This window comes from Schistocerca cancellata, chromosome 7, assembly GCF_023864275.1.
Source record: "Schistocerca cancellata isolate TAMUIC-IGC-003103 chromosome 7, iqSchCanc2.1, whole genome shotgun sequence".
NCBI lineage: Eukaryota > Metazoa > Arthropoda > Insecta > Orthoptera > Acrididae > Schistocerca > Schistocerca cancellata.
In genome coordinates this window covers 87,455,900-87,476,442 of record NC_064632.1, presented here as the reverse complement: position 1 = coordinate 87,476,442, position 20,543 = coordinate 87,455,900, and the positions used below count along the sequence as shown (strand labels likewise).

At 45.1% G+C, this 20,543-nt stretch overlaps 1 protein-coding gene across 1 annotated transcript in view; it reads left to right on the top strand.

Moving 5' to 3' along the window:
* The first annotated feature begins 612 nt into the window (after positions 1 to 612).
* Positions 613 to 20,543, top strand: part of LOC126092396 (tetraspanin-17-like) — a 153,562-nt gene continuing 133,631 nt past the window's right edge. The window contains exon 1 of the mRNA XM_049907970.1: positions 613 to 718. Within this exon, the coding sequence (XP_049763927.1) occupies positions 707 to 718 (12 nt within the window). The 5' untranslated portion in view covers positions 613 to 706. The remainder of the gene's footprint in view (positions 719 to 20,543) is intronic.

Genomic DNA, 20,543 nt, shown 5'->3' with positions numbered 1-20,543 from the left:
GAGCAACTGGCTCGTCACAATACGCCAGTCACTACTCTTGATGAACTGTGGTATCGTGTTGAAGCTGCATGGGCAGCTGTACCTGTACACGCCATCCAAGCTCTGTTTGACTCAATGCCCAGGCGTATCAAGGCCGTTATTACGGCCAGAGGTGGTTATTCTGGGTACTGATTCCTCAGGATCTATGCACCCAAACTGCGTGAAAATGTAACCACATGTCAGTTCTAGTATAATATATTTGTCCAATGAATACCCGTTTATCATCTGTATTTCTTCTTGGTGTAGGAATTTTAATGGCCAGTAGTGAATCTTGAGCTTGGACCAATCACTGTTTCTAGTTTGCACCTTTTTTCACAGTTCAATACAACCTCGTTCTTAATGATTTGAGTTCAGTTTTTGACGGGCTATCCACTGAGCCGTTTTACCCCTACATCGGAGGGGAGTGCTGTGGCGGATTTTCCCTCGTTACCAGGGCAGTGTTACCATTAGAGTGGAGCGCACAGTGTTAGAGGTCCGTGCTTTGATGCCGCAGTACTTCGCGCTGCTGTTCGCGCTGCTGCTGTCGGAGCTGTCGCTGTCTGTGGCGGCGCTGCTGGCTCGGCGGCACGTGGCGGCCGACCTGCAGCAGCGGCTGCAGCGCCAGCTGGCGCAGCGCTACGGCCTCGAGTCGCAGGCCAACGGCGGCTTCACGCAGGCCGTCGACGTCATGCAGTACAAGGTAGGTAGGCCTACCCGCCGTCGCTACTCCGCGCCTTACCATTGGTGGAGCTCTCCACATCAACAGCGCTCGCCGTTCTGGAGACGTGAACATCAGTCCTCCACTCTCTACACACTATTCACGTCTTACTAGTAGAGATGGGCAAAACTGTTCTTTTCAGAGATCGGATCAGAACTGTTCACTCCCTGAAATGAATTAGCTCTTTTTCATGACTCACCACTCATTTGCAATAGAAAATAAATGGAAGGCACATTGCCCTTTAAACTTGGTTTATTCCAGTACTATACCTGTATTTTGATCTTATTTGATCCTATTTTGAAGTAACACAGATAATGAGAAAGAATTTTGTATTGTTTATTGAAATTTCCACGATATGACAAAGTTTTTGATTATTGATTTATTTTGCACTATCGCGGTTTTTTGGGTGATCGGAAAATGTTGTAACTTGAAATTTACATTAACAATATATTTGGCTATAATGTATTAAAATTTCATTAACCTCATACAAATACATCGCAAGCCATATATTTTTAAAGTGAACGTTTCCTTCCGAAGACGCCTAAAATCGCAAAATCCGTACCAGAATAAGAAAAAAATATATAAATTTGACTGTAAAACGAAAGTGCTGCATATAGCCTTACGCAGAATAAAACAAGGAAAATATTGGTGTATCACATTTTGCGATACGTTTATCGGTTCGCTCGTAATTAAAGTGTAAATTCGAGTGTCCATAATAAAAATCCTACAGTAAGAGGAGTCATCAGGAACCTAATCTGATCAGTTTAAACAAATAAAAATAAAATAAAAACAAATGATGTATACATAACATAATAATGTAATATACATAGCGGTATTACTACGAAGAACAATATCCAGTAGAGACGAACTCCGATGCAGAAGCACTGAGTCGAGCAGATCGAGCTGCGAGCTGTATTACTGCGTGAGCTGAGACCGCAGAGATCAGAGTGACACCTTAGTTGCTTTGCTCAACGCTCTGGCTAGAGTCGAGAATGGTGGGGTGAGCGTTGAGCGGGCGAGTTCCGAGGGTGGGGGGAGCGGTGAACTCACCCGCTCCGAGACAAATCGTCCATTCCCTTGCGAGCAGGTTGTTGCAAGTAGTTCCTATGTTATCCGCTAGGTGGCTCTCTGTCCTGTTGCTCGCATCAACTGCCCAGAGGGCAGGACGTGCGACTGAAACGATCGCCGACAGAGTGCGATGTGAAGTTAAGCTGCGCCAGACACTGCACTCGGCAGACGACGCACAGAGACGCCACGGCATATGTGAAACACAAAATCCAATGGGGCATTGCACAATGCAGGCAGCCAAGGTAGAAGCAGGGCAGAGGCCGGCGCTGGCTGTGTTGTGTGGCGTGCACTGTGCTGTGACCAGCAGAGGCGCTGCTGATATGCTTCGTCTCTCTCTCTCTCTCTCTCTCTCTCTCTCTCTCTCTCTGCCGTGGGAAACATTTGGAGCTACCGTTCTTTTTTTCTGAATCACTGATTGTTCACTCCTTTGAAAGATTCAACTCTATGAATTAGTTCAAGAGTGGATCCCCCATCTTTACTTACTAGGGGACTGCGTCTACTTGTCATCACTGACTTCGTCCAGATTTACGGTGTATGCGGGGTTTGGCCAGATACGAAAGCGATAGACGTGGGAGCTCGAGATGACCACACATTCAGAAAAAAATCGCGTCTTTGGTGCAGGTGTCTATGTTTACTTCGTTCATACCCAGCAGTCGGCACAGCGAAAAGATTAAAGAAAGGTAACCAGAGCACCGTTGGTCTGAGTTCTTGAATGGAGTTTTATTTATTATTTTTTTTCAATTTACGCGTTACTTACGCTGTAAATAAATAGAAAATAATGCTCAATATATTGTGTTTGTTAAGATTTTCATAAAATCCATGCGAAGGAAAGGCAAAGTGTTGTGTACATAGTTCCGCGTAGTAAGCGTGTACACTACTTTCCCACTAGAGCGCGCCCCGCTAAGCACAACAGCGCAGGCGCAGCGCTCGTCCGCCTCCACACTACGAGAGGGCACTGCCATAGAGACGGACCAAATTCTGCTCCCGCCAATCCGCGTATTAATATGTAACGCAGCCAATGAGATTGCTGCTAACGTAGAACCTTTTCTCCTCGCGGATCACATCCGCGCAGTGATACATGAACGCGCAATGTATTATAACGAGTGTACAGACCTCCGATTAGTCAGTCTGCATTAGTCTGTACCAGTCTGTACGAGTTCTACATTTGTCTGTACCAGTCTATAGTTAAGTTTCAGTCTGCACCTAATAAGATTACCATATTCCTGTACATAGCCATGAAGATAAATGTATAGACACTTTTGTCAAGTATTAGAGAGATATGTCAGAACAAGATTAACGTACCAATACCATAGGAACTTCAGATTGTCAATTGTAAATAGCATTCAGAACCAAGTTAAGTAATTTTTATGCTTGTTATTATTTTAATAAATGTGTGTGAAAATTAATCAAGTCCTGTTTAAAGTTGGTCACTGTCAATCTGCTACTCTAAGCGTGCAAGTGGCATTTCTATCGTCTGACCTAACGGCAGAAGATAAACACGCCACGATAAGACCACGAGACATATTGCTGACACTCGCCTACATCGTTAGAGCGACAAGTCAAATAATCTGATGGTGTGTGTACTTACAGTACGTACACCACACAAAGTAAATTCCGGATTCCAAATACGAGGGTGAGTCAAATGAAAACCTTAAATTTGTAATAACAAATCGAAATTTCGCGCCCTTATCCTGTAAGTTGCTAAGCGTGCTTAAACAGCGGGCAGAATGGCTTGCAGGTGACAGCATAGTGCAGATGCATACATACCGTCGCAGTATCAGTATAAAGATGGCCGCCCCACTTGCGACTTGCACCAGGAAAGAACAGAGTTCTGTTACTCGGTTTTTGCTTAGTGAAGGTGTGAAACCTATTGTAATTCATCGACGAATGAAGGTTCAGTACGGTGATGCGTGTTTGTCACAGCAGCAAGTCTACGAATGGAGTAGGAAGTTCGCAAATGGCGTGACTTCAGTGGAAGATGCTCCTCGCCCAGGTAAGGCACAACGAGTTGCGGCTTCACAGAACATTGCAGCAATTGAAGCCAAACTGAAGGAAAACCGCCGACTGACACTGAATGACACTGCAGCATGGTTACAGATTAGTCATGGGTCAGCACACCACATTGTGCGTGATGTGCTCCAATTTCACAAAGTGTCTGCAAGATGGGTGCCACGGCAGCTGACTCCTGAAATGCGAGAACGACGTGTTGATTCTTGTGAAGAACTTCTTCGGCACTTTGAACGAGAAGATGATGGCTTCCTTGCACGAATCGTTACTGGGGACGAAACCTGGGTTCACTTCCACCAACCGAAAACGATGAGAGCGAGCAAGGAATGGCGCCTTTTCTCATCACCAAAACCAAGGAAGTTTCGAAGAGAACCATCAGCAGAGAAGGTTATGCTCACTCTCTTTTGGGACGAAAAAGGCGTCATTTTGGAGCATTACGTGCCTAGAGGGACCACTGTCACCAGTGCATCATACACAGATCTCCTAAAAAGTCATCTGCGGCCTGCAATCAAATCAAAGCGACGTGGATTTCTGTCAGCAGGTGTCCTTTTGCAACATGATAATGCAAGGCCCCACAATGCCCGTACAACAGTTGCAACAATCACAGACTTGCATATTGAATGTTCTACTCACCCACCATACTCACCAGACTTTGCCCCAAGTGATTTCCATATGTTTGGACCACTGAAAGACGCAATGGGAGGAAATAAGTTCCGTTCTGATGAAGAGGTACGCCACGCGGTGCATGAGTGGTTAAGAATTTTTTTCTAAAGGAATTTATGCACTTTGTAAGCGCTGGAGGACTTGAATTGAGCGTGGGGGAGATTATATTGAAAAGTGATACAGATTTGTACCACTTCAGCACAATAAATAATATTTAAAAATATTTAAGGTTTTCATTTGACTCAACCTCGTATATTCCCTTGAAGGGATTGTAAGGCACACACGACAAATTCGTATATAGCATTATGTGCTTTTATTAGTTCAGAGATGATGACTTATACATGAGGAGGTGGTACCTATCGTGACAACAGGAAGCAGTAATTTTTGGGTATCTTGCAAACTTTACGAACGCTGCGTTTTTATTGTTATATAGTTGTTTGAAGGTTTCTATAGAGAAACAAAATTGTTTACATTCAAATAACGTTCTTTCTCATCGCGCAATTTGGCAGCAAATCATGCGTGACACATTATTTAGCCCAGTACTGACGAGGATAGCTGTCCATGTACAGTGGAATGTAATTTGATGCAATCATCTAAGCATGCGATTTCTTTTTCTCTGTCCATGAGATTAGAGCAGTTCTGAAGCTTGTTGATGAAAATCTTGACCAGGCAATAAAACCGTACATCGCAGAGTTGCACTAGCAGAGTGCATTTGAGGGGAATGATACGTTGCAAATTTAACTGCAAACCCAAATTTTCATTTGCCTCTTCTTTTGATGTCTTTTGTGAAAATTTTAGTAAATAAAATACATTCAGTAGTATTTCGGGTTATTTACAGTGCAAGTAAGGTACAAATTCAAATAAAAGAAATAAAATTTCTTTTGTGTATGGACTCGAATCCACAACCCTGGAATTAATGTTCTGTAATCTTCCCACTGTGGTAATTGCTGGCAGGAAACGAGGTTGATATAAACAGCTAATGCCTCGCCCGACCCGCGCCAAAGTTCTATATTTTTGTAATAGCTTGGCCATGTAGTGCATCCATTGCATTCGCTTTTGGCCAAGCCTTGTATATATCATAAATCTGGAAAAGACCGGTGGGGACGACAGGGCCCGGTCTCCTTGTTAGACAAAGAAAATTGTAACTGTCTCTCTCTTTCTGAAGTTTACACATTGTATCACGTGTACTCCTGCTAACTGTATCCCCTCTTTAGATCAAGACTCCAAAACCCGTCCCAGCCCACAACCCAACATTGCTCCTACTCCTGTTACAGTAGCTTCCAGTTACAGACAGTCCCAAATACAACATCAATACGTTGAAAGAATTGCTGCAGTATAGCACATGAGGAACTGAAAGAAACGTGCAATGAAAGCAGCAGATATGACACTTTTATTTAAGAACATTAATTACATTAATTTTAATTTTAATAATCTTCTCCCTCAGTTGCACCGTTTATCTAGAATTTACCTAGGTTTCAGTCGGGATAACCCAACCTTCTTCAGAATAACAGTAACTACCGTTTGTCCATAGTGGACATCGTCATGCTAAAAGTACAAATCCATAAATTATCGTCAGACTGTAAAAAGATATCTGAAACTGCCTCAGACCCACTTCGTGAGACCAAGCGAGGTGGCACAGTGCTTAGCACACTTGTTGAGTGGTACTTAAGTAAATAAATTAGTGAAATCAAAGTAAAGTACAAATTAGAATATAAATGAAAAACTTAGTTTGGTCTAGAAGAATTACACACTAGCAAACAGCGGGCAGAACAGCAGAGCAGAAGAGACAATGACCATGAAGTCAGCAAGTTCCACATAAGCGGACGCTGTCGATTCAGCCGTCAGGGCATCGCCCGACCAGCTCACGGGTTTCTCAGTTGTCACATGTGAGCAAAGGCCCTCGCCTACATTCCAAGAGCCAATGACCGACGTTAAGAAGATTCTTCGAGGAGCTTTTCAACGTGACAGAAGAGGCAATGACCATGAAGTCGTTCACCTCCAGTAAACTGAAGTGAATAAATATGCGAGACGCAGTCGGCCCAACGGAGAGACGAAGGAAGAAGAGAAGAGTAGCAGTAGTTTTCAGTCAGTTTCGGTGCCGAAGACCGTCATGCAAGAAGAGACTACATCATGCACAGACGCACCAAGTCCGCCGCTGTAATGGAATAGCAAGCAGCAGCATCGGCGCCAGAAGACAGAAGTTAAAAGGTATTTGAAGTCTGATTTTTACGTACCCGGGTGACTCGTGAGGACGGGAAGGAGACGGCCTCACATCAGCAGTCACCTGTGAGCTGGGATGAAGATCTGACAGCCGAAGACTGGCAAGCGGGAGTCCGTTGTTCGAGTCCGGGACGCTAGCCTTCCCCTGCCGCACCGCTCCGCTGGCCGACGCACAACACACGTAGCCGCTTAGAGAAGAGAAACACTGGGACGCCACATCCAAGGTATCACCATCCGATGCACGACTTCGCTCGCAGTAATTAAACGGGCCACCTCGCGCTGCGCGTCTCCAGTCAGCTGGGCGAGACGGCGACACGAGATACACACTGCCACGCGTCATTAGACGCCACCGCTGCCGCAGCAGAAGGCTTCGCAAACGACACAGCTGCCGCTCTCAGAGCCAGGACATCGAGTAAGGAAACAGTTGTACACATCTTCAATAAAAGTTATCTTATGTAAAAATGCTGTTTCATTCTACCTCATACCCAAGCCAAGGAAGAACCCACCCTGCCCACATGTTGTTAAGAGAGAAACATTAATTTATTTAGTATTTTCACCCTGACATAATGCTTTAGAATTAAATGCCCATTGCAGTGATGCTCATCCTGACAATTGACTAGCATCAAAAGCGAAAACCCAGTTACATTTTGTGACAGAACTGTTACACACTGGACTCGCATTCGGGAGGACGACAGTTCAATCCCGTCTCCAGCCATCCTGATTTAGGTTTTTCGTGATTTCCCTAAATCGTTTCAGGCAAATGCCGGGATGGTTCCTTTGAAAGGGCACGGCCGATTTCCTTCCGCATCCTTCCATAACCCGAGCTTGTGCTCCGTCTCTAATGACCTCGTTGTCGACGGGACGTTAAACACTAACCTCCTCCTCCTCCTCCACCGCGAAGTATGAGTTCCAGTACAGCACTCGTGTGTGCCGCATTGCGGTCGCGAAGTGGATCCGAGGCAGTTTCAGATACGTTTTTACAGTCTGACGATAATTTATGGATTTGTAGTTTTAGCATGACGATGTCCACCATGGACAAACGGTAGTTACTGTTACTCTGAAGAAGGTTGGGTTATACCGACTGAAACCTAGGTAAATTCTGGGTATACGGTGCAAGTGAGGCTGTTGATTATTAAAATTAAAATTAATATTAATACTGTTGCTGAGAGGGCCGCGAAATGTAGAAAACATTAATTACACTCAAATCACCACGGTTTCTAATGGCCCCTAGACGTTACAAAAGGTGAGACGTGGTTCTTAACAGCGTTTGTGATCACCACGGACGGCTGCAGTGTGCTTCCATGCTGGCTGCAAGTTTGGTGAGTATTTATTGTGGTACGGCGTTCCATTCCTTCACCAGTGCAGTACACAACTGCTGGATGGTCGTTAGTGCATGTGGACGTCTCTCCAATGCGTCACACATGTGCTCCATGGGATTTAAGTCTGGGGAACGGGCAGGCCAGTGAATTCAGCAAATACCCTCTCGTTCCAGGAGCTGCTCCAGCTGTGCTGTTCAATGCGGTCTCGCACTGTCGTCGATAAGAATGAAGCAAGTGCCGAATGCACCTCTGAAGAGAAGCACACGGGCAGGGCGTGCAGTGTCGCGCTAACGTTGAGCAGTGGGTGCACCGAGTTCAAAGATCTGGAGGTCAGGATGCTCATGCAACATTGTTCCTCCCCACACCATAACACCTGAACCATCTAAACACCATGTTCAACAGTATTCCTAGACACGATTTCACTTTTATGGATGATAATGCGCGAACGCATAGACCAGTGCAGGTAGAACAGCTCCTGAAAGAAGAGGACCGTCGTGAAATGGACTGTCCGGTTCCTTCCTCCGACTTAAACTCTGCGCATCCAGACTAAGCGCCTGCAACTCTCGCTTCCCGCGAAGCAGACCGGTACAGCGGGCTCCGGACCGAGTAGGGGTCAGCCTGGCCGGTCGTCCCGGAAACACAGACGCTTCCCACAGACCACCAGGAGGCGTCCACTGCGCCGCAAGAGGTCGCTACAGCCGCGGACATCTTTCCTTCTGCTCGACACGTGACTGCAAATAGAGCCAGCCATATCCATGCGCCAAGCAGTATTTAGGAGGGCGCAGGAGCCTGGAGAGGCCCCCTGCCACGTCTTCACTGTTGTGTCCCCCCTACCCTCCATCTCTCCACCCTTCATCTCCTTTCCCAAGGTGGCTTCCATCAACTCCCCCTCCCGGATGATGCCCTCTCTCCCTCCATTTATCCCTCCTATCAACTCTGATCCTCACTCCCACTCCTTTCCTCTGTTCTTTTCCCGGGCTCCCTCTCCCCCCCTTCCATCCTCTTTTTTCCCCACCTCCCCTCTCTCTGCCCCCTTCTCTCCCCCAAGTCCTTATGCATTTCCCTCCTCTGCCTCTTCTCATTCCCTCTCGCGTCTGCCCTGCCCCTCTCCCACTTAAGAGTCCTCTCCCTCCTTGGTTCCGCCCCTTTTCGTTTTTTTTCTTTTCCTCTCCTCCCTCCTTGTTTTTCCCCCTCCTCCAGGTCCCCCCTCCCCATCTGCCTTTTGCTCGGGAGTGTCATCTTTGTGCCGCCATTTTCGTGCAGTGTTTTACAGTGAGTGTTTTACAGTGAGTGTTCCGTGTTGTGTCTTTTGGGAAGTGTTGCGAACGGCCATCATACTGTCGCTGGGTGTGATTTTTTATCTCTTGCGAACAGAAACCAGACTGTCGCCATGTTTTTTAATTGTGTGTCTACTATGTTACTTGTCTGATTCCTGTGTATTTTATTAACATTGCCAACCCCTTTGCTTTCTGTTTAAACATTCCGCATTTTTCCGCCATTTTACACTTTGTCACCCTTTTATCGCCCGTTTTTCTTGTTTCTTTTCTTCTTCCGTTTTTAAAAAAGTCTGTAGGCTGCAGAGCAGCGTACTAAGCTGCTGCCAGCCCGCCCTCTTCGGGGGGAATTGAAAATCAATAAAGAAAAACAAAAAACCTGGAGAGGGAGTTCACGCCGAGCGAGCCCACTGGTGTCATCATAGCCGCCGCGTCATCGTCCACCCCCGCCAGCGTACCGGAGCCATCCACGCAGGGCCTCTACTCGTCCTCGGACTCAGGTGACGGCAACGTGGACTCGGTGCCGCTTTTCACGAGACACCCGGGGCTTGGTTTGGTGAAGTTGTATGGTTACTACAGACAGTTTATGTTTGGAAGAATCTCTGATTGGTAGGCTTGGAGGATCAGTCCTACCTCACGAATATTGTTTTGTAAATTTTGAAGAAAGACTTTAGTTTAAATAAAACCGCTGCAACTCACACTCTGAGATTCTCCTATCCGCGGACGGCGGATATATTAAATTCCGTGGAGCACGTCTGGGATGCGTTGAGGAGACGCACTCTAGCACGCTTACACACACCAACGACCATCTAGCATTTATAAATTTCGCTGGTGGAGGATGAAATCCTCCACGATGAGAACTCCTTGGCAGCGTTGTGACTTGTTCACGTCTGTAGCTGCGCGGTCAGCACGGCGAATTGATAACCGATACACCCTTGTTTGATTTCCGGCCGAGCTGGAGTTTTTAACCGCTCGGGGACTGGGTATTGTTTTGCAGTGAACACATGGTGTGTCGTGGGGCGATGACTCTGTTTTTGAAATAATTGAAAAGCCACGATCGCTTCAATATCGTTTACTAGATGACCGGTTTCAGCACTCTGAAGGTGCCATCATCGGATCTGCAACGTGGATTAACATTTATAAAACCATATGGACATCATGGCACATGGGGCAGAGTACCTGATAAAAATCATTGTCACAACCAATAAAAAATAATAAAAAACTGCTCTCATGGTCGTTCTTTCCATAAAATATAAAACTGAAGTCACCAGATGAAACTACCCCTGCTGATGATATCAGTTTTATATTTTATGGAAAGAACGACTATGAGAGCAGTTTTTTATTATTTTTCATTGGTTGTGACAATGATTTTTATCAGATGCTCTGCCTATTGTGCCATGATGTCCATATGGTTTTAAAAATGTTAATCCACGTTTCAGATCCGATGATGGCACCTTCAGAGTGCTGAAACCGGTCATCTAGTAAACGATATGAAGCGGTCGTGGCTTCTCAATTATTTTAAATACTGGGTATTGTGTTGTCCTTTCGTTTGTATCGTCGGAAATGACGTTCCACTGCTGAGACGGCTGTACGGACACGTCCCGAAAGCCTATAAATTAAAAGAAAGAAAGAAAGAAATCCCTTGCGACCAGCGTGGTAGCATGTTGCACAGCTTTCATTGCCGTCTATGGGAATCGCACTCCCTATTAAGAATTATGTTCCACCTTTCGTAATGTCCAGGGGACCATCATGAATGGCGGTCACTTAACTGTACCTATTGTCGTTCAGTAAAAGATACGTTTCTGTTCTTCTCATTGCGTGTTCCTTTCAGTCATCTTCTGTACCATACTGTAGCAGTTCTTTTTATGTATGGTCAACTTCCATCGAGCAATGTTACTTGGCAGAGACACATCATGCGAAATATAATTTCACCTTTAAGATTTTGCTCAGCAGTGTAGTTCGCACATCATTTTGAAGTTCGACATTTTTTGTTATTGTAAATAATTTTATGATATGCGTCAAGTAGTGTAATGGGCTTCATATTTGAAGAGGAAGTGATTGTAACTTTTGTTTTTTTTTAGTTGCTTCGGTGAAACCGGACGGCAGCGCTGTCTCTTTTAAAATTTCATTACATTGCCCTGCATTCTATCGGTCACCAAACGCAAAAAGTTTTCAGTAAAGTTCTTCGAGGAGCGCGGAGCGTCCTGCTGCCTTCCGTGGAGGTGACGTGAGGATACTCAGCAGTTCTTCTTTGAGAGTGTGATGTTTTGTGCTTCTGCGATCGCGCTCATGTTAGCGACACTACTGGCCATTAAAACTGCTACACAACGAAGATGACGTGCTACGGACGCGAAGTTTCCAACCGATTTCTCATACACAAACAGCAGTTGACCGGCGTTGACTGGTGAAACGTTGTTGTGATGCCTCGTGTGAGAAGGACAAATGCGTACCATCACGTTTCCGACTTTGATAAAGGTCGGATTGTAGCCTGTCGCGATTGCGGTTTATCGTATCGCGACATTGCTGCTCGCGTCGGTCGAGATCCAGTAACTTAGCAGAATATGGAATCGATGGGTCCAGGAGGGTAATACGGAACGCCGTGCTGGATCCCAACGGCCTCGTATCACTAGCAGTCGAGATGACAGACATCTTTATCCGCATGGCTGTAAAGGGTCGTGCAACGACGTCTCGGTCCCTAAGTCAAGAGATGGGGACGTTTGCAAGACAACAACCATCTGCACGAACAGTTCCACGACGTTTGCAGCCGCATGGACTATCAACTCGGAGACCATGGCTGCGGTTACCCTTGACGCTGCATCATAGACAGGAGCGCCTGCGATGGTGTACTCAACGACGAACCTGGGTGCACGAATGGCAAAACGTCATTTTTTCGGAAGAAACCACGTCGTGTTTACAGCATCATGATGGTCGCATCCGTGTTTGGCGACATCGCGGTGAACGCACATTGGCATCGTGTATTCCTCATACCGGCGAAATGGTATGAGGTGGCATTGGTTACACGTCTCGGTCACCTGTTGTTCGCATTGACGGCACTTTGAACAGTCGACGTTACATTTCATATATGTTACGATCCGTGGCTCTACCCTTCATTCGATCCCTGCGAAACCCTACATTTCAGCAGGATAATGCACGTCCGCATGTTGCAGGTTCTGTACGGCCCTTTCTGGATACAGAAAATGTTCGACTGCTGCCCTGGCCAGCACATTCTCCAGATCCCTCACCAACTGAAAACGTCTGGTCAATGGTGGCCGAGCAACTGGCTCGTCACAATACGCCAGTCACTACACTTGATGAACTGTGGTATCGTGTTGAAGCTGCTTGGGCGGCTGTACCTGTACACGCCATCCAAGCTCTGTTTGACTCAATGCCCAGGGGTATCAAGGCCGTTATTACTGCCAGAGGTGGTTGTTCTGTGTACTGATTTCTCAGGATCTATGCACCCAAATTGCGTGAAAATGTTATCACAGGTCGTTTCTAGTATAATATATTTGTCCAACGAATACCCGTTTATCATCTGCATTTCTTCTTGGTGTAGCAATTTTAATGGGCAGCAGTGTATATTCTCGAGCCACTGTTGCAGATCTCTACGGTCACTAGGGTGTTGTACAACTTAATGCAATATTTCTGCATGCATATCTTGGCTCTGGCCTCCATGACGCGGTAACTGTCATTATCTGACTCATAGTACACTGTTGGGTGACACGCGCCGTTTTCAACTCCTGTACGTCCTGGTGACATGTTGCCATATATTTGTGCTCTCGCTAGCTCTGATTTCGGGTATGTTTTTGATGGCTATATTAATGGTTTTGGTTTTAATTCGTCTAGTGTGAGCTATTTTGCCCTCGAAATCAGCAGGTTCGCTGAATAATTAAAGGGAAGTTTGAAGTACAGTAGGGATATGAGAAGGATGGATCGACTGGTTTGTCTGGTGCGAACTGGAGACGATATTTTACAAGTGAAATTAATTCACACGCAGCTAATAAGACCAAATAATTTAACCCTTGTACAGGCAATGTAGATTTCTGTTCTTAAATGGAGGATAAGTTCGTGTCTTGTATTTTTAGTGATACCGACCGTATATTGCAACGAATAAAGAAATTCCTCTCTTCCAGTGTTACTCAATATAGAATAAGATACTTTTCTCTTTTATTATGGATTTTAACGAACAGTTTACGCACTGATGTTATGACGGAATGTTTGTAAAATGGCACGATGCTATGTATCGAAGTAAGATGTGATGATTACGATATCGAAATCCGTCATGAGAAATGGCGAATATATACAGGGTTATTAAAAATGATTGAAGCGATTTCACAGCTCTACAATAACTTTATTATTTAAGATATTTTCACAATGCTTTGCACACACATACAAAAACTCAGAAAGTTTTTTTAGGCATTCACAAATGTTCGATATGTGCCCCTTTAGTGATTCGGCAGACATCAAGCCGACAATCAAGTTCCTCCCACACTCGGCGCAGCATGTCCCCATCAATGAGTTCGAAAGCATCGTTGATGGGAGCCCGCAGTTCTGGCACGTTTCTTGGTAGAGGAGGTGTAAACACTGAATCTTTCACATAACCCCACAGAAAGAAATCCCATGGGGTTAAGTCGGGAGAGCGTGGAGGCCATGACATGAATTGCTGATCATGATCTCCACCACGATCGATCCATCGGTTTTCGAATCTCCTGTTTAAGAAATGCCGAACATCATGATGGAAGTGCGGTGGAGCACCATCCTGTTGAAAGATGAAGTCGGCGCTGTCGGTCTCCAGTTGTGGCATGAGCCAATTTATTCGTCGACTTCCGCGGGCTACGCGTGAAACTTGCCCGCACGCGTTCAACCGTTTCTTCGCTCAGTGCAGGCCGACCCGTTGATTTCCCCCTTACAGAGGCATCCAGAAGCTGCGCATACCATCGCCGAATGGAGTTAGCAGTTGGTGGATCATTGTTGAACTTCGTCCTGAAGTTTCGTTGCACTGTTATGACTGACTGATGTGAGTGCATTTCAAGCACGACATACGCTTTCTCGGCTCCTGTCGCCATTTTGTCTCACTGGGCTCTCGAGCGCTCTGGCAGCAGAAACCTGAAGTGCGGCTTCAGCCGAACAAAACTTTGAGTTTTTCTACGTATCTGTAGTGTGTCGTGACCATATGTCAATGAATGGAACTACAGTGAATTTGTGAAATCGCTTCAATCATTTGTAATAGCCCTGTATATATCTTTCGGCGACCAAGAAAACTGCATTCTTTAATACCCATCGTGGTCGCGGACTCCATGAAAGACTCAGTTGTCTGCAGTGACGAAAGATTACTTCAGTGGGCTACCAGAACCACCTTCTGGTAAAGAGTGCCCTGAAACTGAGTGACACAATACCAAAGGAGAGCGAGCGCCCGCCCACAGACACTCCCTGTACAAGAAAAGTAGATACGAAACGCGCAACATTGCTAACTGCAGCTGCTCGCCCTGGGAATCGTCTTAAGAAGGGCCTGAACCGAGTGAAAATGGTACAGAATGCCGCAAAGGGGAGTAGTAAGGGGACAGCTCACCTCACGGAAGCAGTTCGGATGTCGAAGCGCCAGCAGCGGGCGGCCAAGTAACTTCACTAAGGACTGTACAAAAATATAAAAATTCCCCATACTCTTCTTGGAGCAAATTTCAGTAAGCAGCTATGCTAGGCCAAAAGTTTGAAGAAATCAGTGTGACAGGGACCCAAAAAGACTTAGGAGTTTGTTCCCAAGTTTAGGTATAAGTGGATGAATATGTAGCAGACACTTGGGTGCAATATATTTTGATTTCATGTCTCCAATGTGTCGAGAGTTGTCGGCAACAGTGCCAGTAAAACTGAATGACAATCTGTGCCAGTGCAGAGCAGGGCTGTGCCCTGCTCAAATGCAGCAAGCTGTGCCAGAGCCCGACATCAAATCTGTGATGTGCAGGGTGAGCTTGCTCACTCCCCCCCACACTGCGGCAAACGCCGCTAGCTGGGCTGCACCACCAAGCGTGACTAGGCACACGCATAGGGTGATGTGGCTGACCTATTGAAACGTCCCCTTTGAAAAATTATACATGACTGAGCTTAAACTGACACACAGTATTTTTTAGCGCAACGCAATCTGACTTTCAATGATCCTTAGAAAAGAATGGCTCTGACTAACATTTACCTATACCTTTCACAAATCACTTACCTCACAAAAATCTTCGTAACTCGAACTACTGCAATACAGCGAGCGCCACTACTGCCAGCTAAATCTACATCTACATTTACATTTATACTCCGCAAGCCACCAAACGGTGTGTGGCGGAGGGCACTTTACGTGCCACTGTCATTACCTCCCTTTCCTGTTCCAGTCGCGTATGGTTCGCGGGAAGAACGACTGTCTGAAAGCCTCTGTGCGCGCTCTAATCTCTCTAATTTTACATTCGTGATCTCCTCGGGAGGTATAAGTAGGGGGAAGCAATATATTCGATACCTCATCCAGAAACGCACCCTCTCGAAACCTGGCGAGCAAGCTACACCGCGAAGCAGAGCGCCTCTCTTGCAGAGTACGCCACTTGAGTTTGTTAAACATCTCCGTAACGCTATCACGGTTACCAAATAACCCTGTGACGAAACGCGCCGCTCTTCTTTGAATCTTCTCTATCTCCTCCGTCAACCCGATCTGGTACGGATCCCACACTGATGAGCAATACTCAAGTATAGGTCGAACGAGTGTTTTGTAAGCCACCTCCTTTGTTGATGGACTACATTTTCTAAGGACTCTCCCAATGAATCTCAACCTGGTACCCGCCTTACCAACAATTAATTTTATATGATCATTCCACTTCAAATCGTTCCGCACGCATACTCCCAGATATTTTACAGAAGTAACTGCTACCAGTGTTTGTTACGCTATCATATAATCATACAATAAAGGATCCTTCTTTCTATGTATTCGCAATACATTACATTTGTCTATGTTAAGGGTCAGTTGCCACTCCCTGCACCAAGTGCCTATCCGCTGCAGATCTTCCTGCATTTCGCTACAATTTTCTAATGCTGCAACTTCTCTGTATACTACAGCATCATCCGCGAAAAGCCGCATGGAACTTCCGACACTATCTACTAGGTCATTTATATATATTGTGAAAAGCAATGGTCCCATAACACTCCCCTGTGGCACACCAGAGGTTACTTTAACGTCTGTAGACGTCTTTCCGTTGATAACAACATGCTGCGTTCTGTTTGCTAAAAACTCTTCAATCCAGCCACACAGCTGGTCTGATATTCCGTAGGCTCTTACTTTGTTTATCAGGCGACAGTGCGGAACTGTATCGAACGCCTTCCGGAAGTCAAGAAAAATAGCATCTACCTGGGAGCCTGTATCTGATATTTTCTGGGTCTCATGAACAAATAAAGCGAGTTGGGTCTCACACGATCGCTGTTTCCGGAATCCATGTTGATTCCTACATAGTAGATTCTGAGTTTCCAAAAACGACATGATACTCGAGCAAAAAACATGTTCTAAAATTCTACAACAGATCGACGTCAGAGATATAGGTCTATAGTTTTGCGCATCTGCTCGACGACCCTACTTGAAGACTGGGACTACCTGTGCTCTTTTCCACAGTTCAAGATTCAAACTACGGAAGGCACTAACTACTGATAGGCATACTTAGCAAATGAAAGATTTTAATAGAGAACAAACAATGTATTTACCTCAATAGTGTTCAAAAGTCATAATGTATATAGCAGTTCATTATATCCAGTATTACAAATTTCAAAACTCCGCCATCTCTCATCACATCCACCACTGCTGGCGGCTCACCTCCAACTGCGCAACGCTACGCACTGTTCACATCCAGCTGCCCAACACTACAATGGCAGACAACAATGCAAACTAGCCACAGACTGCACATAGCACAGCCAGTGATTTTCATACAGGGCGCTACGTAACGTTGCCAATAAGAAAACATAAACAGCCTACTTACACTATACTCGAGCACTGACCCCATTCAGTGCGCCAAATCAGCTGGCAATATCTGTCAACAAACCCCATACAGAAGAGCACAGTCGGTATGAAAGCAGCTGGATCCTGGTGGTTTTACAGATTCGCGGTTCTAAGTGTCTGCTGGTCGAGACTCCCACCACTTGGCTTCAGGTACCAACACAAGCGGAACTGACGTGAAAGAACCGCCCCCGACTCTTCTGAAGTCTAAGCCAATGGCGAGGATCCCCTACAATCGGCAAAACGTGGCCAAGTAATGCTGAAGGCGGCAGAGGAGCATAGGATTCAGTTCTCTCGGCGACGGGCAGTTTAGAGTATCCCTGCGCCTAACGGCTGAAATTGGTGCCATTTTTACCAACCGAAGGTTTTTGAGGTGGCTTCTCTGCCCTTATTCGCAACCCAACAGCACTACTGCTTATTCAAATAAATGCGCTGACAATGTCGCACACATTGTGCAACGATAGTAGAAGTGGTGGAGAATTTAGCAGAATGATTACCTGCTCTCATAATTTAATGTCTTTAATTGGCACATTAATTTAGATATTTAAGCAAGAACGTGTCAAAGGGAGGACGATAGCTGCTCTTTCGCAAACGGTTTTGAAACGAACCGCTAAGTCGACGGAAGACAGTGCTAACCCACGAAATTGTAGTTTTGAGTTATTGCGTGTTGTATTTTGGCTATTTCTCTAAATCGTATTATTACAATGGACTTATTTGCAGCTTTTTCTACTAAATATAACACTACTTTTTTATCTCCGTAATCACCCGGTAAAAACATTAAGTTATAGGGAATTGTTTGTTTATAGAAACGTCCCTATTACTATGGATTAGCATTGTCTTCATCAAAATTATCTCAAAGTTTTGGGAGCAAATACTTACTATCTTACATAGAGTATAGTATACCGGAGACCTTATACATAAGAAAAAAAACTGTTCCAGAACTGTTCCTAAGGTAAGGATGTGTGTAGGTCTGAGTGACTGAATTGACAAACGAAGTATTTCCAAACTTTCGAGCTCGTTTCTTTTTTTTCCCTTTTTTTGCACTAGTACTAGAGAATCAAAACTGCTCACATAAATAAACTAGAATGAAATATGCGTAAGGAACTCAGGTAGAAATCATGTAAGTTTTTGCTGACTTTAGTCACAACACGAGTAAAGCAATTTTCTTCATCATTCATGTATACTTAAAATATTTGAAAACAGTTATTATTTATAGAAGTTTCGTAGGACGTAACCATTTCTTTTTGGCTGATAGGATGTGGATGTGGTCCGTCATATTTACCTGCTAACTCCAGAGTGGTAAGAACTGCCTTGTACCTCTCTTTCCTAATGAGACATTTAAAAAATCTGTATTCGCTAGATGGTTGATATTCATTGGCATTGTCACCTGCTTGCTACTTCTCTTTCAGTGAATGTAGATTGTGCTCCTTTCTAAAAATAAATACACAAAAACATTTATAAAGAAGTTAAGTAGGATAAAAATAGTGCTAACCATAAGTTTAACGTTGGGGTCAAAACGATGCTAACCTTCAGTAATGTTTGTTACGGTTATTTCTTTTGTTTCAAGGTAAAACGAACCAGTGACTGTACCAACCTTTCAGGCGTTCATTGATACGTACTACATTAAAGTTACATAAAACTACATCAAGGAATACCCCAAAATTTTAAGAAATGCTATCTCCAAATCTTGAGCTTTCTAGCAGCTCAAACGGAACAACTTTTTGCCTGTAGGCAGTGCAGTTGAAACCACGACAAATGGCGGAATGAAACTAATTCTCACTACATTGAGCTTATCACTTCCTTCCGCCTACCCCTTAGATTGAAGCAATTGCAAAAAGATAAGATTCTTGCATGTGCCTTTGCCGCGTGGCGTTTTCCTCGCACACACTTGTATACATTCTATTAAAGTTGTCTTGGCTGCTTCGGTCCATCACTGGAAAACCTAGGCGTAAGTACTGCACGCGTGTAACTCGAAACCGGTACCACGCCTGTGCTACCGATTATGTCAGCTCTGTATTCCGCAACATATTGCAGTTAAACTCTCACATTTTCTTCAGCCTACCTTAATGGGGCACTTCAGTCTCTAACTGTTTATTAAGAGGAGTTATTGCACTAATACTTACAGATCAGGGCTGTAACTGATATTAAGTGCCTGGTCTAAATTTCTGCTACACAGAATCAAAGTGGCCCCTATGACACTGGATTCCATAGGGCGGGGATCAGTTGCATCTCTTGTTGACAAATCTCAGCTCTCTTTTTAAGTGCTGCCTCCAGATGGCACATAAACGTTAATAAACTGACTGTTTCTAGACATGTGATGCCCTTACCTCTCCAGGAATCCTGCAAAGCTATCGGCACTCAATGGATGTCCTCTCTACACATAACCCCTGTTCCCCGCCAGTGTTGATAGTAGCCTCATATCCTTGCATATTTCGTAATTTGCAGGTGGCAATTACCTATATCAATGTCAAAAAAAATGTGTGTGAAATCTTATGGGACTTAACTGCTAAGGTCATCAGTCCCTAAGCTTACACACTACTTAACCTAAATTATCCTAAGGACAAACACACACACCCATGCCCGAGGGAGGACTCGAACCTCCGCTATCAATGTCAGTGACACGTACATAATATTGGAAGCATATTACGCAACCAGAAAAAATTAGTACACCGTTTGGACGTTTCTAATTCACTCAAGTTTTATTGTTGCAACAGTCCGTGGTGCAGCCTCCCTGGTCGGCAATGCAGGCGCTGACTCTGGGATCGAGTCTACCGTACAGATGGCGAATACTGTTCTGGGAAACGTTATACCACGACTGCTCGACCTGTTCACGTAGTTCTGTAAGAGTTGTTGGTTGACGAGTCGCGCGAGTCACTTCTCGTCCCATCATATCCCACGCGTGCTCGGTTGGAGACAGGTCTGGAGATCGTGCTGGCAAATCTTGCAGAGCACGCTGAGTTTACGGACAGTCTGTGGGCGAGCATTATCCTGTTGGAACAAGACATCACCTTCGTGTTGCAACAATGGCGAAAGAACGATTCTAAGAACATTCTGCACGTACCGAGCGCTGATTAGCGTCCCCTTCGGAAACACCAGACGTGAACGGAGAGTTGTGGCTCATCGCACCCCAGATCGTATGCACTGGCCAGTGTATCTGGGACGATGCACTCTACGAAACAGCGCCCACGAGATCTACATCGTACGCGCAAACGGCCATCACTTGCATTCAGGCAGAATCTGCTTTCATT